At 42.2% G+C, this 16721-nt stretch overlaps 2 protein-coding genes across 3 annotated transcripts; both read right to left on the reverse strand.

Annotated features, from left to right (window-relative positions):
* Positions 1-210: 210 nt before the first annotated feature.
* gpr45 (G protein-coupled receptor 45) lies at positions 211-5445 on the reverse strand. Of its 2 annotated transcripts, none has more exons than XM_019255748.2 (3): positions 5264-5445; positions 3864-4140; positions 211-2814 (listed from the first exon to the last, which is right to left on the reverse strand). In XM_019255748.2, the coding sequence occupies exon 3, from the start codon at positions 2703-2705 to the stop codon at positions 1545-1547; it is 1161 nt and encodes a 386-aa protein (XP_019111293.1). In that variant the 5' UTR covers positions 2706-2814; positions 3864-4140; positions 5264-5445; the 3' UTR covers positions 211-1544. The 2 variants fall into 2 exon arrangements, with proteins under 2 accessions (XP_019111293.1, XP_027146581.1); XM_027290780.1 differs by lacking the exon at positions 5264-5445 and adding an exon at positions 4417-4499.
* A 4545-nt stretch (positions 5446-9990) lies between these two features.
* On the reverse strand, positions 9991-12301 carry pou3f3a (POU class 3 homeobox 3a). Its single transcript, XM_027291092.1, has one exon. The coding sequence runs from the start codon at positions 11812-11814 to the stop codon at positions 10513-10515; it is 1302 nt and encodes a 433-aa protein (XP_027146893.1). The 5' UTR covers positions 11815-12301; the 3' UTR covers positions 9991-10512.
* Positions 12302-16721: the final 4420 nt, after the last annotated feature.

A 16721-nucleotide genomic window follows, 5' to 3' on the forward strand; every position in this document is an offset into this window, starting at 1 on the left:
TCCAAACATGATCAAAGTAGAGGACTTTGCTGCCTTTCTCTGTTTTATGTGACAATAAATCCAAAAATCTGGGCTGAATTTTGACGTTTCATAATCAGTTAATTGGGGGGAAATAATCAGCTTATTATCTAATAATCAGAAAACATTAACTGCTGCCAGCAGTCATTAAGCATTGAAAAAGCTCAACATGGTCTTAATTTATGTTTTTTGTGATTTACCACCACACATTCTTCTTCTTCGCTGTCAAAACCGTGCCGCTGTTAACTGGACTTCATTTTCAGACTTCTGAAACAGCATAATTTGATTAATGATTTAAATAGGATGAATGAAGTGAAACAAAAAGTCAATTTATTGACGACGGGGGCTGAAATCACAGCAGGAAATCGAGCTAACTTAATTTGCAGTGAAAGAACAGCACCATCTTCCTGTTTTGAGCTGTACAGCAACACAACCTCTATGTAACTGTTATTGTCGATGGGCTTTCAGCTTTGTAACATTTATACAAATATCTCTAAATGAATGCACTTTATTTAAAATGCCACGTGTTCAATGTTACTTCATTTGTTCATTCAGCGTTCCTCTGAGAAAAATTAGTTACGGTTTCCGTGCAGACTTCTCTCCTCCTGTGGGATTATCTAACCTAATAGAATTCAATAAACAAACCGCTGTGTACGTTGTCCTCGGTGGAGTCGATATATATCCACTCACGGTGAACGGATGTGTTTAGTATCCCGGCAACACAGCAACCTATTCCCATTATGTACCAACGTGGTTTATGTACATTGTGAAAGCAGCCGACTAGAACGTGTTTGTCATCAGTCTGTCAATACAAAACTCTTTTAAAAACTACATTTATTTACCCGGTTCGGTCATTCATGACACAATAATACAATCAGGTAAACAGTCACAGCTCAACAACTGACACACCTCTTTGTTAACACACTCGAGAAGAATCATTTCGACTCACAGGAGGTCGTGTTTCAGCACAAAGTTAATTAATTACTCTTAGAACATCACTGAACATTAATACCGTGTATACCATGTTTTTTTTTTGTGTGAAATTCACACACATGACAGCATTATTATCACCACTACTACTCAAAAGACTGACAACGGAGGCAGTCTGAAGAAACAGAATGACACCGATGATACAAATTATGAAACAATAAAAAGTAAACTGACAATAGAGGAGATGAACCTTGGCCATAAAGTTAAGAGAGACTGAAGGTTCATTGTTGATCTCGGAAAGCAGCAGACAAAAATAATCTCACGACAAGATTCAGTAGCTATTCTGGAGCTTTTGATTGTAATACAGGATCTTCCTCTGCAGATGGGGTTGTTCAAATGTTGATTTCTCTGAGCACTTCTCGTCCCCCTTAGGACAAAAAATTGAGATTCTTGCGGTGAGATTATTGGTATATTATTTTTAAGTAAACTTTAGTCGCCTCTGATTGCTTATCGGGAGGAAAATTAAGAGTTAAAAACAGTTGGTAGCAGTGTCAGAAGCTGCTGGTTTGTGCATCGACGGCCTGGTCGTCCTTGTTTCACACGGCTGACTGAGTCTCGCTGCAGACGTAGATGTTGCTGGGCCTCACTCTCCTGCGGCTCCTGCCCGGCACTTTGGGACACAGTCTGCAGCTCTTGGGAATAAACTCCTGACAGGCCTCCCTGAATTTTCTGATCCTCCAGCAGTAGATGACGGGGTTGAACACCGTCTTCAGGTAGCTGAGCCACAGGGCGCCTATGCTGATTGGGTAAAAGACGGAGCTGTAGTAGAACTGCCGGCTGAACACGGCCAGCAGGCTGACCACCGTGTGCGGCAACCAGCACACGGAGAAGCCGACGAAGAGGATGAGGATGGTGGTGAAAGCCCTGGTCTTGAAGCTCATGTCCACCTTGATCTGAGGCGGGCGCTGCAGCCCGGTGAGTCTCATTTTGCTGACCTGGTTGAGGGCCGGCAGGCAGGAATGCTCACTGGTGTGGTTGTGGATGCGCAGGGTGTTGCGGCGCACTGTATTGAGGATGCACATGTAAGAGTATAGCATGACGGCAAACGGCACAAAGAAAACCGCGACCGCCAACAGCACTGTGTAACCACGGTCTGCCAGAGAATCACTGTATCCCAGCACGCACTGCGGCGCCCAGGAACCCCCGATACCTGCTGCACCTGTCCTCCACCCGACTACGGACGGCAGAGACACGCACAGGCTCAGCACCCACGAGCCTGCGATCAACAGTTTAGCTCTGTGCGGGGTCAACTTGTCCTGCCGCTGCACAATGATGAGGAAACGGTCCACGCTGATTATGAGGAGTATGGACACCCCCTCCAGGACGAACAGCCAGTACAGCATGATGGACGCTCTGCAGAAGCCGCTCCCAAAGCTCCAGTCGGCGGTCGCCACGGTGACTGCAGTGAAGGGCATGCAGAGCAGAGAGAGCATTATGTCCGAAAAGGCCAACGTGGCAAGGAGGAGATTGATAGCGGAACGCATGGCAGGTTTCTGGTAAACAATCAGACACACGATCGCGTTGCCGAGGAAACCAATAGTGATCATGAAGATCATTATGGCTGCCAGGGTCACACGCAGAGTGACTGATATGGCGGGCGTCGCAGCTTCTGACGGGAGGCCTTCTGCTGCGTCGTCCTCTTTGTCCGGCTGCATGAAGGCACACTCCTCCAGCATGCTTTCATTGCAGAAAGCCATAGCAGCTTCGATCAGGGGGGGTATCAGCTCGTGAGAGGGTGCATGTTTGATTATTGTTGTGACATACACGTTAAGGTCTCTTCCAGAAGTTGGTCATCCATGGCGATGTCTGAGATGGAAAGACAAGAACATCATGAAACATAAAACTTTATATCTCACACGGTCTGTGATGTTAATGGATGCGAATTAAAGCAACAATGTGTAACTTTTCTTCCATAAAATAACAGATTTTAAATAATTTTGTCTCATTTGTTGGACTGTTCTCACACTATGTAACTTTGTGCTCCGGGTACGTAACGCTTTACAGCACTAAGTGACACACAACCAACTGTTTCACTGATTTTGGTGAAACTGAATCATATTTTACAGAGAAAATGTTTTCTGCTTTTCCCTCTAATGTCCTCCGGCTGCTCCGCCTCAACTCTCTGCGATTTACAGAGTTTCCCGATGGGCGGTGAAGTAAACTGCTGCCAACTGTAGCTGCTGTAAGCTCAGTTTGTTAGCCGGGCTGCCGAACTGTGCACAAAAGGAGTATTAGTCTTTGCACCAGAGACATTTTGGACCGCTGGGAAGAAGAAGAGGTGTGGGTGAATGCTGGTGTCGTGCCAGAACCGGAGCAGGCAAAAAGAAGCAAGTCTTGATGTTTGGCTCTCAGCAAAGTTGTCTGCTGGCTAGTTTTTGGATCATAAGTATTGTAATCAAAACAAATACATGTGTACAGCTGGACATAGTTCCCACAGAGGTGTTGCACTCTGAAACTGGAACGTCACATTGATGCCAGTCTCATAAATGCTGCTGTAAACACGGCTCAGTTACAGCAAACACTGACTGGGTGTCTCATAATCAGACGAGTTCAGCTGCTCTGTGATCTATTACTCAGTGATAATTGCAAATTTGAAACAGTGAGAGGAGGAATGACGTCCTCCTGATGCTGATGGAGTTTTATATAAGCCACGGGATCAACCCACAGACTGGGACAGATCCAGTCACACAGGACAGGGATGTGCTGCTCACTGGCTGGAATGAGGTTAATGATTAACAGCTGAGCTGTGCAGATTCACAAGGGCGCATATACAAACACTCACACACACACAGTATGTGTGATGTTTCACACCTGAATAGAAATACACACATTTACAAAAAAAGTACAGTACACACCCGTGGTACAGTTGCCTTCAGTCGACTGAGCAGCAGCTGATTCTTGGGTAACGCCTCAGGCTCTGATGCAACCTTGATATAACAGAGAGGCATCCTCAGAACACACACACACACACACACACACACACACACACACACACACGACACGTCTGTTGCTATGGTTTCCGCCTCCTGCTCCTGTTGGTGGGACAGCACAAGCGTTAATGACGTGTCTCCGAGGTCAAGCTGGCGTTCAGGTCTCAGACGTGGTCTTCACAGGTCGACTGGCACTTCGGAGCTGCGAGACAAGAAGACCAGTTAGTGGTCATAGCCACGTTTAATGTCCTGTGAACTTACAGCGGTACCACCCAGAGTGTCGGAGTAGTAGGCGTTATGAATAACATCATCGATGGATTTGTTCTGTGCAGATTTTGTGACAGTGAGCCAATATGCACGACACCAGGAGCCTGAAACTGAAGCAGCTCAACTACAACTACGAACTATCTACTGCTGATAGTAAAAATCTAAACATATCATCATAACACTGAGAAAATCTGTGTTTGATTTAACTTACAACAAGAGCAGTATTGTTCTCTCAGTACGCGATGGTTCATGCAGAGGTAAAGGTGAGCTACATTCTTCCACAAAACCCTTTATGCTGCTGCACAGTGTTACTGGTTGTTGCCAAGGCAACAAGGTCACCAGTTTCAAGGCAACCTGTAGTCGCCCATGACAAAATATTTTTTTTGTATCACAGTTTGCAACTCAGGACTTTTTTCCAGGACTTCATGTAGCAAAGATGTCTCACTGACTCAGACATGCAGGTGATAAACAGAAGCACCCCATGCAATAACACAATTAATTAAGTCAAATATGGGAAATAAATCAGGTCATCAGAGGAAAAAAAAAAGCTAAAATAAAAACAACGCTTGAGGTAGCAAATAAGAAATAATAGGACCGTGCAGAGTACATGGCAACAAAATGATTAAAACATTTGAACTTTGTCACGTTTGAATTTTAAAAATGCAAATCATGTAAAGAAGATAAGGAGGTGACTCACCCAGCAGGGGGCTTATTTCAACAGAAACAGGTTTCTTTGTTTTCATGTTAGACTTGAGGAGGAAGTGTTCAATTTAGAAGGTTATGCTGATGTTTTACAGTGTAGTAGTATATGAGATATTTCCTCTGTGTATTCATAATCCATAGCTCTCATCCATCCAGTGATAATAAAGAGTTTTTGCATAGAGCCACCACTGAGCCTGTACAGGGTGTCCTCACATATGAGTGTCTGCATCAGTCCATGCAACAACAACAAAAAACATCACAGGCATCAAACACAGGATGACAGATGATCATGTAAGCAACGAGTGTGGGGGATTAAAGCAACAAAGCAACACATCTTCACACACAAACAGCCCTACCTTCACGTTACGTTTCATTTCAGGTGTCATGATTGTCTCCCGTCGAGTCTGCGTGCTCGACGATCGTGTTTGTGTCTCTGTGCACGTCGAGATTTTCTCTAAATGTCCCACTTTGAATATTTCACTGGCGTATCGATCGCCATCGTGCCGCCTGCGGATGATGCTGACGCGAGGAGAGCAGGTGGTCACTGATTTAAAGGAGCAATGCGGCAAATGCATTCATTTAGAAGGTGGAGTATAATATAATATAATATAATATAATATAATATAATATAATATAATATAAGTAATGCTAATGTTCATATAAGACCTAATATACAGATACAATATGAATATCATATTTTTTAGAATATAACACTGTTTAATCTGTTTTATTGTATGTAATTAATAAATCCATATCATGTCACTCTTTTTGTGCCAAGACGCAAAAATATCTGAAAAAAACAACAACAAAAAAGCAAAAATACTGACTTAATAAATGGGCTACTTATTTCACCCTTCAAATTTACCACATATATAAAAATAATATATAATATGTAATATATATAATAAAATATGTGGCAATATTGTATTACTGATACATTACTTGCTACATCACTGATGTATTACTTCATCAACAGTATTTACAGAGTATATTCTGAACTGAAGTGAGCAAACAGAAATATCATAATGACAATAATATTTGCTCTAGATCTTTAACTCATAACTGTAATACAGTATATAAATAAGTCAATTAGAGTAGAGCATATGAGGGGCACATTTAAATGAATATCTTATAATATCTTGTTTATGTTTCTTTATACTTGTATATATTTTATATATTGGATTATGGTTTTCTCTTCTTTAATTACTAACTTATAGTTATCTCTAATTTAAAATATCACATTTGTATTTAATTCGGGAATCTTTCTTTTTATTTGCCATTGGATCATTGTCTTTTTGCACTGTAAAAATTCAGAAACATGCATTAATTATGTTGTGCAGGAGATGGCAGCATTGTACCTCACATCTATCTCTAGCTGTTGAAGCAGGGAGACATTTCTGTGTTGGTATGTTAAGATTTTTATTTTAGGAATGTAAAGTTTTATTATAAATTTAAACTTATTCAAAGGTGCATCACTTCTTCTTCTTAGAGGTTCATAATAATTCTACACAAACATCCTTGAATGAACAGATGAAACTCTCACATTGTATTTTGTGGACACATGAGTGATGTCAGTGAGAGTCCAGATGTGCAGAATAACACAGATTTTTCTGAACTCAGTTGTAATTAATTTATGATTTCATACAATAAACAGTGTTGTATTCTCAGTCTTCACACGCGGTTACATTCGCACACTTAGCATGCAGCCAGAGATTCTTTTCATGGGCATGCTTGTCTAAATTGGCATCGTGCCCATGTGTTGAACATGCCCATCAAACGAGTTCCACTCCACCGGTCTGGCACATGCATGCTCGTCACGTTCAGTGGCACCCACACAACAAGGCTGCGAGTGAGAGAATTCATTTCCCTGTCCATTATTCCACAGATGTTTGCTTTAATTTCTTCCTGATGGAGAGACTTTGGTACTCCATCATTCACCCAAAAAATAAATAAACAAATAAATAAAGCAAACACAGGCAAAGTGAAAAAATGTTGGCCACTAAATCTGAATATTCAGAGGAGAAGAAACAATATTGACTGAGTCTTGTACAGACAGTGTTTGTGTTACATTTTAATAGATTCACACACAAATAAATTGACTTCACAAACAACCAAGAGCCACTTTTATTCAAGTCTAGGATTCCAGGTGGGAGTTGTGTGTGTGTGTGTGTGTGTCGTGAGTTTTTTAAACGGTGTGTTAATCAGTGTTAGACTTTAGTGGTTAACCAATCTCCACCATGTGAAAATAATTAACACCAAACAGTGGGGACTGATAATGTGCAACCCAGTGTGAAATAGTCGTAGATTCAAACTTTGCTGTTGTGAAATAATTCTTTCAATTGGTGCAGTTTTGTGTCTGCAGCAGGCCAAACAACAAGCAGTGAAACGAGGGGGATTATCATGCAATAATTGCTTTATGTAAAGTGCCTCTGAACAAGGCTTTAAGAGCAATTATGAGCAATTATGTTTAGCAGAAAGTAATAACATCCTTAGAGCGTGTATCAAACCCTCGTTCAGTGATGCAACAATACACCACTGATGAATACTACTACATTTAAGTAGCACATACTGTGAGGCGCTGCACATTTTGCTGTCATCACAAGCACACGTGAGCTGATTGAAGAGGAGGGTGGGTGTGTTGGGTTTGTGGTTCAGGTTACTGTACCATCATCAGCTCGTACCTTCAGATCCCAGCATTAATATTCAGAGGAGACACCTAGCGTCGTGCGATGACAAAACCCCCTTTAAAGGGTTTTTTTATCCCTCAATTCCAGCTTTATCTCACATCTTTACATCGCTAAGCTTTGAGGGGATCACACAGCAATCCTGCCAGCTTAGATTCTGCCTCAGTTTTTTTTTTATCAGAGAGCTCGGGCCGTGTGCTTGCAGCTTGTTGAGGGGGAATACTGTACATCATATTAAGAGGCATTACAGTGAGGCTGCGGTACCTTCACCTCTGTCACCAGCTGCAGAAAGGTGTGTGTCTTTTTAGTTGTTTTACATGATTGTAATAAGTCAATAAAAGTCAGTGAGAACTTTTTTCAATATATAAAAATATCATTTCTGAGTTCACCAAACTGGATTTGATGGATTATCTGCCCAATAATAAAATCTTGTATTTTTCATAAAGTTAAAGTGTCTAAGGTCTCTGCTTTCTTTGGTTATAAGCAGGTGAAGTATCATCAACATCTCCTCATCTCCCTCCAGCCTATTAATGGATTGAAAATTGACCTGCAGTGATGAAGGCTGGACAGGCTGACGTGTAAAAAAAACCTATTCAAACCACCTATTCATACGAGCGGACTGCTATTTATAACCCACAAGGCCGGACTTTCCCTTTCCCCTAAATCCTGCCAGTGTTCACCAACGACACACACGCACACCTTGCACAATTTTTGACATATTTACGCCCTGTCCGTGTGTGTTTTACCAGCAAAAGTAAGATTTGTTTTAGTATTGGCATTGTTAGGACTCGTGTTATTCCAAGAAATGCAAATGATTTCATCAAGAGTCACATGAACTTGTTTGTTTTCAGTGTCAGCTTCTGGAAGACGTGCAGTAAAGGAAAGAGAACAAAGCTCAAGCTGTAATAAAAGTGTAACATTTGCAGTAAAGCATTAACTTTCCGGTTTGAGTTTATTCCTCAGTGTTCTCTCGTTTGTTGGCAGCTTCTCTCCCAGCTGACCTTTGACCTCCCTCCAAGTTTCACTCCAACCCTCCTCGTCTTTTTTCTTTATTATTGATGAGGTATTTGAAAGAAACATCAGCCTGTGTATGCGTGCGTGGATCAGACAGACAGAGGAAACACAGATTGTTTTCCAGAGCCAGCGTCTCTCCAGCTTCTCGCCGCCTATCTGCCAAACCCATCATCTGTGGCAAAAGATCCGCTGCCTCGTGTCACTCCATCTCACCGTCACCTTGGCAACCGCTGCCGAGGTGAACTGCCAGCTGGGATAGCCGACCTCCGTTTGGCTGCTTTCCACGGAGCTGCAGTCGGTATCACTGCCACAGGATGTACTGTATGTGGCTGGACTGATATGCGGGTACATAACACGCAAAAATGTGGAGGCAAACTCCAACAACAGACATACGTGATGAGGTCAATCAGTTTCAGCTGAGGAAACACAACTAGGTGGAAAACTTGGATGTGGTTTTGGCTGGAGACAGATTATTTTGATTTATGATACAGTACAAATGGTAATAACTTAACGAAGCTGCTAGGGCTGCAACTGATGAATATTTTGATGAATCTGCCAAATTATTTCTGGCTGAAAACTGTTAAAATTTAAGAGATGACTGCATTCAAACAGCGTGCTGTGTTTGACCAACAAACCCAAAACTTATTCAGGTTTTTATCCATCAATCCATTTTCTGTCACCGCTTATGCCGATCAGGCGTATATATTTCAAAATCAAATCCACACAGCGAAGAAGCTGGGACGGGCAAAGCTGCAAAGTTTGAAGTTTTACTTAAAAAAAAAAAAGACTAAAACAACTGATCAATTAATAAAAATGTTTTGACAGGCGATCAGCCAATTTCTTAAATTTCTCATCTTGAATAATCAATAACTCATCGCAGTTCTAGAAGCCCAGGCAGAATAACATGAATATGTTTTATTGAATGACTTTATAACTTATTTATATCATTTATAGGATGATATCTGTATATTAGCTTTGATTTTTAATGTGAGACAATTTAAAGTTTGGTTTATTTGACAATATAAAAAGTAGCAGACTAAGTATATTTCACTGTAAAAGGGTGTGTGTGTGTGTGTGTGTGTGTGTGGTGTGTGTGTGTGGTGTGTGTGTGTGTGTGTGTGTGTGTTAATAATGATGGCCATATATTAACACACTTCTTTCCTTATGTCAGATTTATTAAATAATTAGTCTATTCCATGAAAATAAACACAGTGGAAAAAATAAATAGTACAAATCATCACACAGGAATACACAGCAGACTTCTTACTTGTATAGAAACTTAAAGGAATGTTTGCTAATGTTGTTTCTTTTTTTTTTTTTTAAATAAAAGTTTCCTTTGAAAGAAAAACACCAAAAACTTCAAATCGCTCTTTGACCAAACTGTGCCACAACAGAAATCCACGGACACACAACACAAAAAAGTGAGAGACACGTTTGAAGGAAGATAAATTATTGCTCATTAGAAACAACTTAACGCTGAATAAAGCACATTAAATCTTTTTTTTTTATTTTATGAAAAAAAAGGAGGCTACAGCCCAAGTCTAGCCTGTGGGACGTCAAACCCTGCAGCATTACACAGGAGCTTTGATTTGAAATACAGAGATAAAGTAACTTTATTGTTAGTTTGAACTTCTTGGTATCAAATTGATCAAATGTTCATCCTCTGGGCTCTTTTTAAAAGACTTTAAATTATTGTCTAGTCAGATTTTTTCAAGCCTTTATGTCCCAAAAGTTGATTCAAAGTGCAGAAAAATACCCGGCGATGCGTAAAAGTAGACACACAATGGATAGCGTTATTATTGTGGAGCAAAGAACATGGGAAGCTGTATGAAAAGTTCATCATTAAGAGAAACTTGAAATATTTCCTCTAAAAAGAAAAAAAGTTATTCAAACACTTTGCTCAGATTTCACGTGTCGCTGTACATCCTCTTGCAGTCTAAGGAGGGTGACGGTGTGTCAGGTCCCATGCTGCCCACCTGTGAATATGCGTCCTCCGGGGTGCGTGGCAGTCCAGGCGGCGTCATGCGCTTCTCTTTCTGCCTGCGGTTGCAGAACCAGACCCTGACCACCTCTTTCTCCAGCTGCAGAGTGTCCGCCAGAGAGTTGATCTCCTGCGCGGAGGGTTTCGGACACTTGAGGAAGTGGCTCTCCAGCGCGCCTTTTACGCTCACCTCGATGGATGTGCGCTTTTTCCTCTTCCTGCCCTGGGTGGCGATTTTATCGATACTGGTCGGGCTCCCGGTGGTGGAATCGGCCTCCTCCAGCCACTTGTTCAGCAGAGGCTTCAGCTTGCACATGTTCTTGAAGCTCAGCTGAAGCGCTTCAAACCTGCAAATGGTGGTCTGTGAGAACACGTTGCCGTACAGGGTGCCCAAAGCTAAGCCCACGTCTGCCTGGGTGAAACCCAGCTTGATCCGCCTCTGTTTGAACTGTTTGGCGAAGTGCTCCAGGTCGTCGGACGTCGGGGTGTCCTCGTCTGAGTGCGGTTCGTGGCTCACGCCGTGGTGCGGGTGATGGTGCGTGTGGTGGTTGTGGTGGTGATGGTGATGATGGTGGCTGCTGTGGTCCAATTCCGGGGACTCTCCGCGCACCAACCCCGGATGCATGAGGCTCTGACCCGCGTGCGAGCTGAGCATCCCGTTGACCGTAAACCCGCCGGGCTGCGAGTAAATGAGAGACTGCTGCTGCTGCTGCTGCTGCTGCTGCTGCTGCTGCTGCTGCTGCTGCTGCTGCCCCTCGGTGATGCTGATGTGCGCCGTGGTGCCTCCCCAACCTCCCGCGTGTGTCTGATGGGGTCCCAGATGTGGGGACCTGTGGTGCAGAGCGGAGCCCGAATGGAGGTCCTCTCTGCCGGCGTTTCTCTTTACAGCCTGCGGCTGGGAGCTGGGGGGCCACTGAGAGCTGGCCTCCACTGCTGCCACCGCGGCCGCGGCTGCTGCGGCTGCTGCGTGAGGCAACGATGTCACCCACTGGTGGGCATGGCTTAGCATGTGGCCCCCGTTGCTCGCCACCATGGCTCCCTGCATGAAGTCACTCTGCACCATCTTTACCGAAGGGTCCACTCTGTATCCACTAGACACCGTGGTCACAGCGGGGCCGCCGGGCTGCATGCCACCAGCCCTCCGATCAGAGTGAAGGGCCGGGCCGGATAAAATCCTGCTGCTGGCTAGGTATGGACTCGAGGTAGCTGTTGCCATCCCCCAAAGCATATATAATAAGATATATGTATCTCTTCTGGTGTTTGCGTGCAGTCCTCGTTTATTCTAATCCATAAATAAACTCAGCATGAGCGAATCACTCCATCGAGGCTCAGGTGATAATTTAAGTTATATAGCAGTTTGTGCGCGCTGAGATCTTTCGTAGAAATCCTGTGCAACAAAACAAAACTTTTCTCTGTCCCGGGAGCTGCGCCGTGCGTAATCCACAGACCCGATCTGAAAAAACAAACAAACTGAAGAGCTGTTAGACCCGCGCACTCACTGACACGTTTCTATGATCTAAACGTTTTAAAGCTGAATGATAAAGACACTCTCCGGTCCTCTCTCGGTGTAGTTTTCATTCACTCCATCTGCTCTTTTCGGTGCGTCCTCCACGGAGCGAAGGAGACGAGCATGTGTTTACGTTGTGCCAAGGCTGCGTATTCCTCTCCAATCTCCATCCAATTACAACAGAAAGGCTCTGCAGAGCTCCCGCTGATTGGACGCACAGCCAGGAGAGGAGTTGTGTGTCTCAGTCTCAGCCTCGAGTGCACAAAGTTGTTGCTGCGGGGGAGAAAAAAAAGCAACAATATGATAGAAAATATATTTATTTTTTTTAAAAAAGGAACAAAGACACAGAAGAGTCCGGCTGTGTCCTTGAGGGCGCGCAAAGTCAGCATGAATCATCTGGAGAGACAGAGAAAAACTGAATAAAACTTCTTAAAATATCAAATATATGAATGTAGATTCACAAAGATTATTACTATTAGCATTACTTATATACACCTTTCATAGATTCTGAGGTTATGCAGACAAAAGACAGAGCAAATAGTACCGCATATACTATATATATCTCTTTTCTGAACACGCAGAGCAGCCGAGGCCTGAGTCAAAGATACTCAAGTCGACTTTGGGCACACAGGGGGTTTAAACGCCTCTTGCATCTTAATGCGCTTTTCTTTTCATATGGTAAAGGAAAAGGCCACCGTGGCGTGACGCGCCACACTGCTGAGTGCTGAAGGTGCACAAAAAAAAAAAAAAAAAAAAACCAAAAAATTTGTTTTTTCCATTTTCAAAAAAAAAAAAAAAAAAACAGTTCTCCTAAGATGTTTCCATGCTGGGTCAATTTATGGATGGACTCTTAAATAAACGCGTCATGCGGAATTTTTCTGCCTCAGATTTAAAGGCCTTCAGAGAGTAAAGCATGGAGTCAGACAGAAGTTTTGTGTGTGTGCGTGTGTGTGTGTGTGTGTGTGTGTGTGACTAGAGGAGAGAGCCAGGTGCAGCCCAATAAATGATGCTCCTTTTCCTGCTGTTTTTTGTTTTTTTTTGCAGCGGATTTGTCTTGGATGTTATCCAGGAGGTAAAATAAATAAATAAACATGAAAAATGTAAGCCAGTTTGCTCAAACTTGCAACATAAAGTGAGTTTTTTTTCTCTTTATCATAACATTTAAATAGACCTACCCATTACGCTCAGTTATCCTGCTCCAAATGACATTTACCTGCATCAGATTTTAGACAAAAGTATTAACATGTTGTAACCATAGAAATAAGGGCTGATGATTTATCAGCAGTGGTAGATAGTAGTAGACATCCTGAAGCTTTCAGCTGTTAGAGTCTCTATGGGAGATTAAAATGTCCTAATAGACCCAGTGAGTGATGCAGATATAGAATGACTCCCTAAAAACAGTCGAGGAATCATTTTCATCAGATTGTATTTGTCAAAATTGTTTAATCTCTCAAGAAAATCACCATGGAAACTAGTCCGGCTGTTCCTTCAAGGGTTCAGTGACCTTTTTTTGGAGGGGTAGAGGGGGCAGGCAGGGTGGGTTCATCCATGAGCGAGCACAATGACACCCTCACTCATGAGGCTCAGCTCAAATAAAGGTAACATCACACAGCCTAGTAATCTGCTACATCTAAATGCTGGGATTATTTTTAACTTTGGAGCAGCACAAGAAATTTGTCATTTAATGTCAGACACTAGCCAAGTACAAGACACACTGAATGAAGGGTTTAAAAAAGTTAGAACTATTTTTAAACAGATCAGTTTTTAACCATTCATTTAACAAAATGTTTCTTCTTGTGCAATGAAACACTTTATTTAAATGTTAACATGTCATTAATTAAAAGGTCCTCAGAGAAACTTAAGTCGTGAATGTTAATAACTTTAATAAACGCATTTTGTTCCAGATGCTCTGCAGCTTTTCTTCACATGGAGAGTGATCAAACTTTCCTTCGGTCTCCCCAACGAGCTGAAAAGACACAAAGTCACTTTTCATGCACCACAAAAGTCAAATGAAATGATTTAGTTAGGGTTCTAATCCCTAATCCTAATAGTTTTCATGCTTTATGTCCAACATATTCTGAGAGCGATGTTTGTCTTTGTGGTTTGAACAATTCATAATGATACAGACAATATATAACAAGTGAGAACATTAAGCTCGTACAGGAATCTGCATCATGCCATGACATAAATAATATATGAGATATCACAATTGTTGTAAGGTTTTGTCTCCCACAGACAACTCCATCATCAAAATATCTATTAATACATGAATAAACAGCATTAATGCATGATTTATTAAAATATCAAGGCACAATTTATTCACCTCACATTAATAACTGACTGATTTTTGTAATTACCATTTGTTTAGAACTCATGTGAGAGGAGGATGTGACTCAAAAGTTATGAACAGCTCTACAGAACAGCTCTTTACAGTCAATAACCATAAAATACATGTGATTATTTAATCCACAGGCTGTAAAACTTGTTTATCGTTGAGCTCTGTTCGGCAAAAACAGAGGAGCCGTACAAAAGCACCACAGTGTTTCACGTTTCCAGCCTACGAGCACAATGTAGAGAAAACCAGACGAGTCGGGGAATGCAGTAATGTTTTTCATGTGTTGTGCTGGCTGGTCACAGCACCGGGTCCTCTATTTGTTATTCATGAAGGAAGCTGGGTGAAGAGGCCTTCTTATGATGCACATTTTTCTCCTCTGCTCCCTCCCTCTCTCCCTCTCTCTCTCTCTCTCCATGAAACTGCTTGACAACTAAGCAAATAATCGTTTTTTACTTGAAGTGAACGCTGCAATTAATCTGGCATAATAAGCATGACACCATCAGCTAATTGTCACTGTTGTTTCTTTTTAAAATCTTCAAATCATTTGCAAAGACTTTCCCCTCCCTCTCTCTCTCTCTCTCTCTCTCTCCCTCTCTTCGCCCTCTGTTGAGTCTTCAATATGCAGATCGGCCATTTCTGCCCCTGGGCTATTTTCTTTGGTAGACTTTTGAAATATGCAAATGCTTCCAACAAAAATTGCAAAGGAGAAAAAGGAAAAAAAAAAAAAACCTTCATCTGGGCTCCAGGAGTTTTCCATTCAAAGAAACAGATGATTTTCTCTTGTTCGTGCTCTTGTTCTTGTTCTGTTTGCTTTGTCAGTCAAGGGTCTGTCTAATTAAGAAGAGAAAGAGAAAACACAAACCAGGCGCCCAAAACAAAAATTAAGTTGTGAGGATGACAGAAGTTGTTGTTGTTGTTGGTAGCTCCACCATACTGCAGAGATCTCCGTTATACATATATGTTTATGTGTGCATGCAGAAGCTGCAACATCTTTGCCGTGCACCGAGCCACCCTGAGAAAACAGAACTTATCTCTCGTGGCTTTCATCCCCGTGCTCTTTATATTCCACCTCTTCGGTGTCATCCTGTGGTTCTGATCATGAGTGTGTTTGACCTTCAGCTCTCCCTGAGTCAGAGAGAGATCCTTCACAGCGTGAGTCTCTACCCACAACCCCCTGCTGCATGTTTAAATCAGAAGCAGAGGCAGCCACGAACGAAGAAGACGAAGACGAAGGCGAGGGAGAGACAAAGTGTGGTAGCCGGGGTACAGAAAGAGAGGAAGGGAACGGAGGGCATGCAGGGGAAATGATCAAAGTGTATCACAAAGAAGGAAAAATATGAGACAAACATGATTAATAATATTCAGATTTAAAGGCAGATCTCTCTGAGGTTTGGCCGCACGTCTTTAAAGATGATTCATCGGGCGTGAAAAGTTTGCCAGGACAGCCATCCATTTCTTAACCGTACTTGATGTGGTGGAATTACTCATCGCAGAAGAGATGCTGAGAAAAAGGAGTGTGTGTGTGTGTGTGTGTATGTGTGTGTGTGTGTGTTTACCACTCTGGAACAACAGTCAATTACCAACTCCTGCTGTGACTTAAATGATACCCAGCGGACAGAAGCACTGCTTTAACCACTGTTGTGCTTTGGCTCATTATGTATGAATAGGTGGAAGTTAATGTGTGAAAATTACATTTATTAATCCCAGTGGATCATTTGAAAAGGAGCCAAAGTGACAGAGAGAATACAGCTACAAAGACATCACTCATCTCTTTTTTCTTCTTCTGTGTTTGTGTGTGTGCACAGGTGCTCGCAGGTGCCTCTATCTAAGTGTCTGTGCGCATTAACATAATGGTGGAAGACGTTCGTGCGATGATGGCCTGCTACGAGCAGACGTCCTTGCTGAATATTGATGCTAAACTGAACTAAAATGCCGGGGCAGAGAGGAGAAACATCTGGGCCGTCGTAGAAGAAAAACAGAGGAAATTGAGAAAAGATGAGACTCGTGGGGTTTAGTGCATTCAGATAAAGACAGAAAATATAATGCTTATAAAATAGGACATGGAAGTTGGGTTAAAGGAAAGAAAGAGTTTTTCCATTTCCTTTTAGCTTTTAGCAATGCTCTTGAACCGAAATAGAAATTAAAAATAGAAAATTCGATCTCTGTGGTTGTATTTGTGTCTTTCCACTACAGCACCTAATGAGTTTTTATCCATGTTCTCTCTCTAAACTTCCCATGCCGTCCATCGAATACAACTGCAAACAGTATGACAGAGAAAATTTAGTCAGGAAAT

Source organism: Larimichthys crocea, chromosome XVIII, assembly GCF_000972845.2.
Source record: "Larimichthys crocea isolate SSNF chromosome XVIII, L_crocea_2.0, whole genome shotgun sequence".
In the NCBI taxonomy this organism is placed as follows: domain Eukaryota; kingdom Metazoa; phylum Chordata; class Actinopteri; family Sciaenidae; genus Larimichthys; species Larimichthys crocea.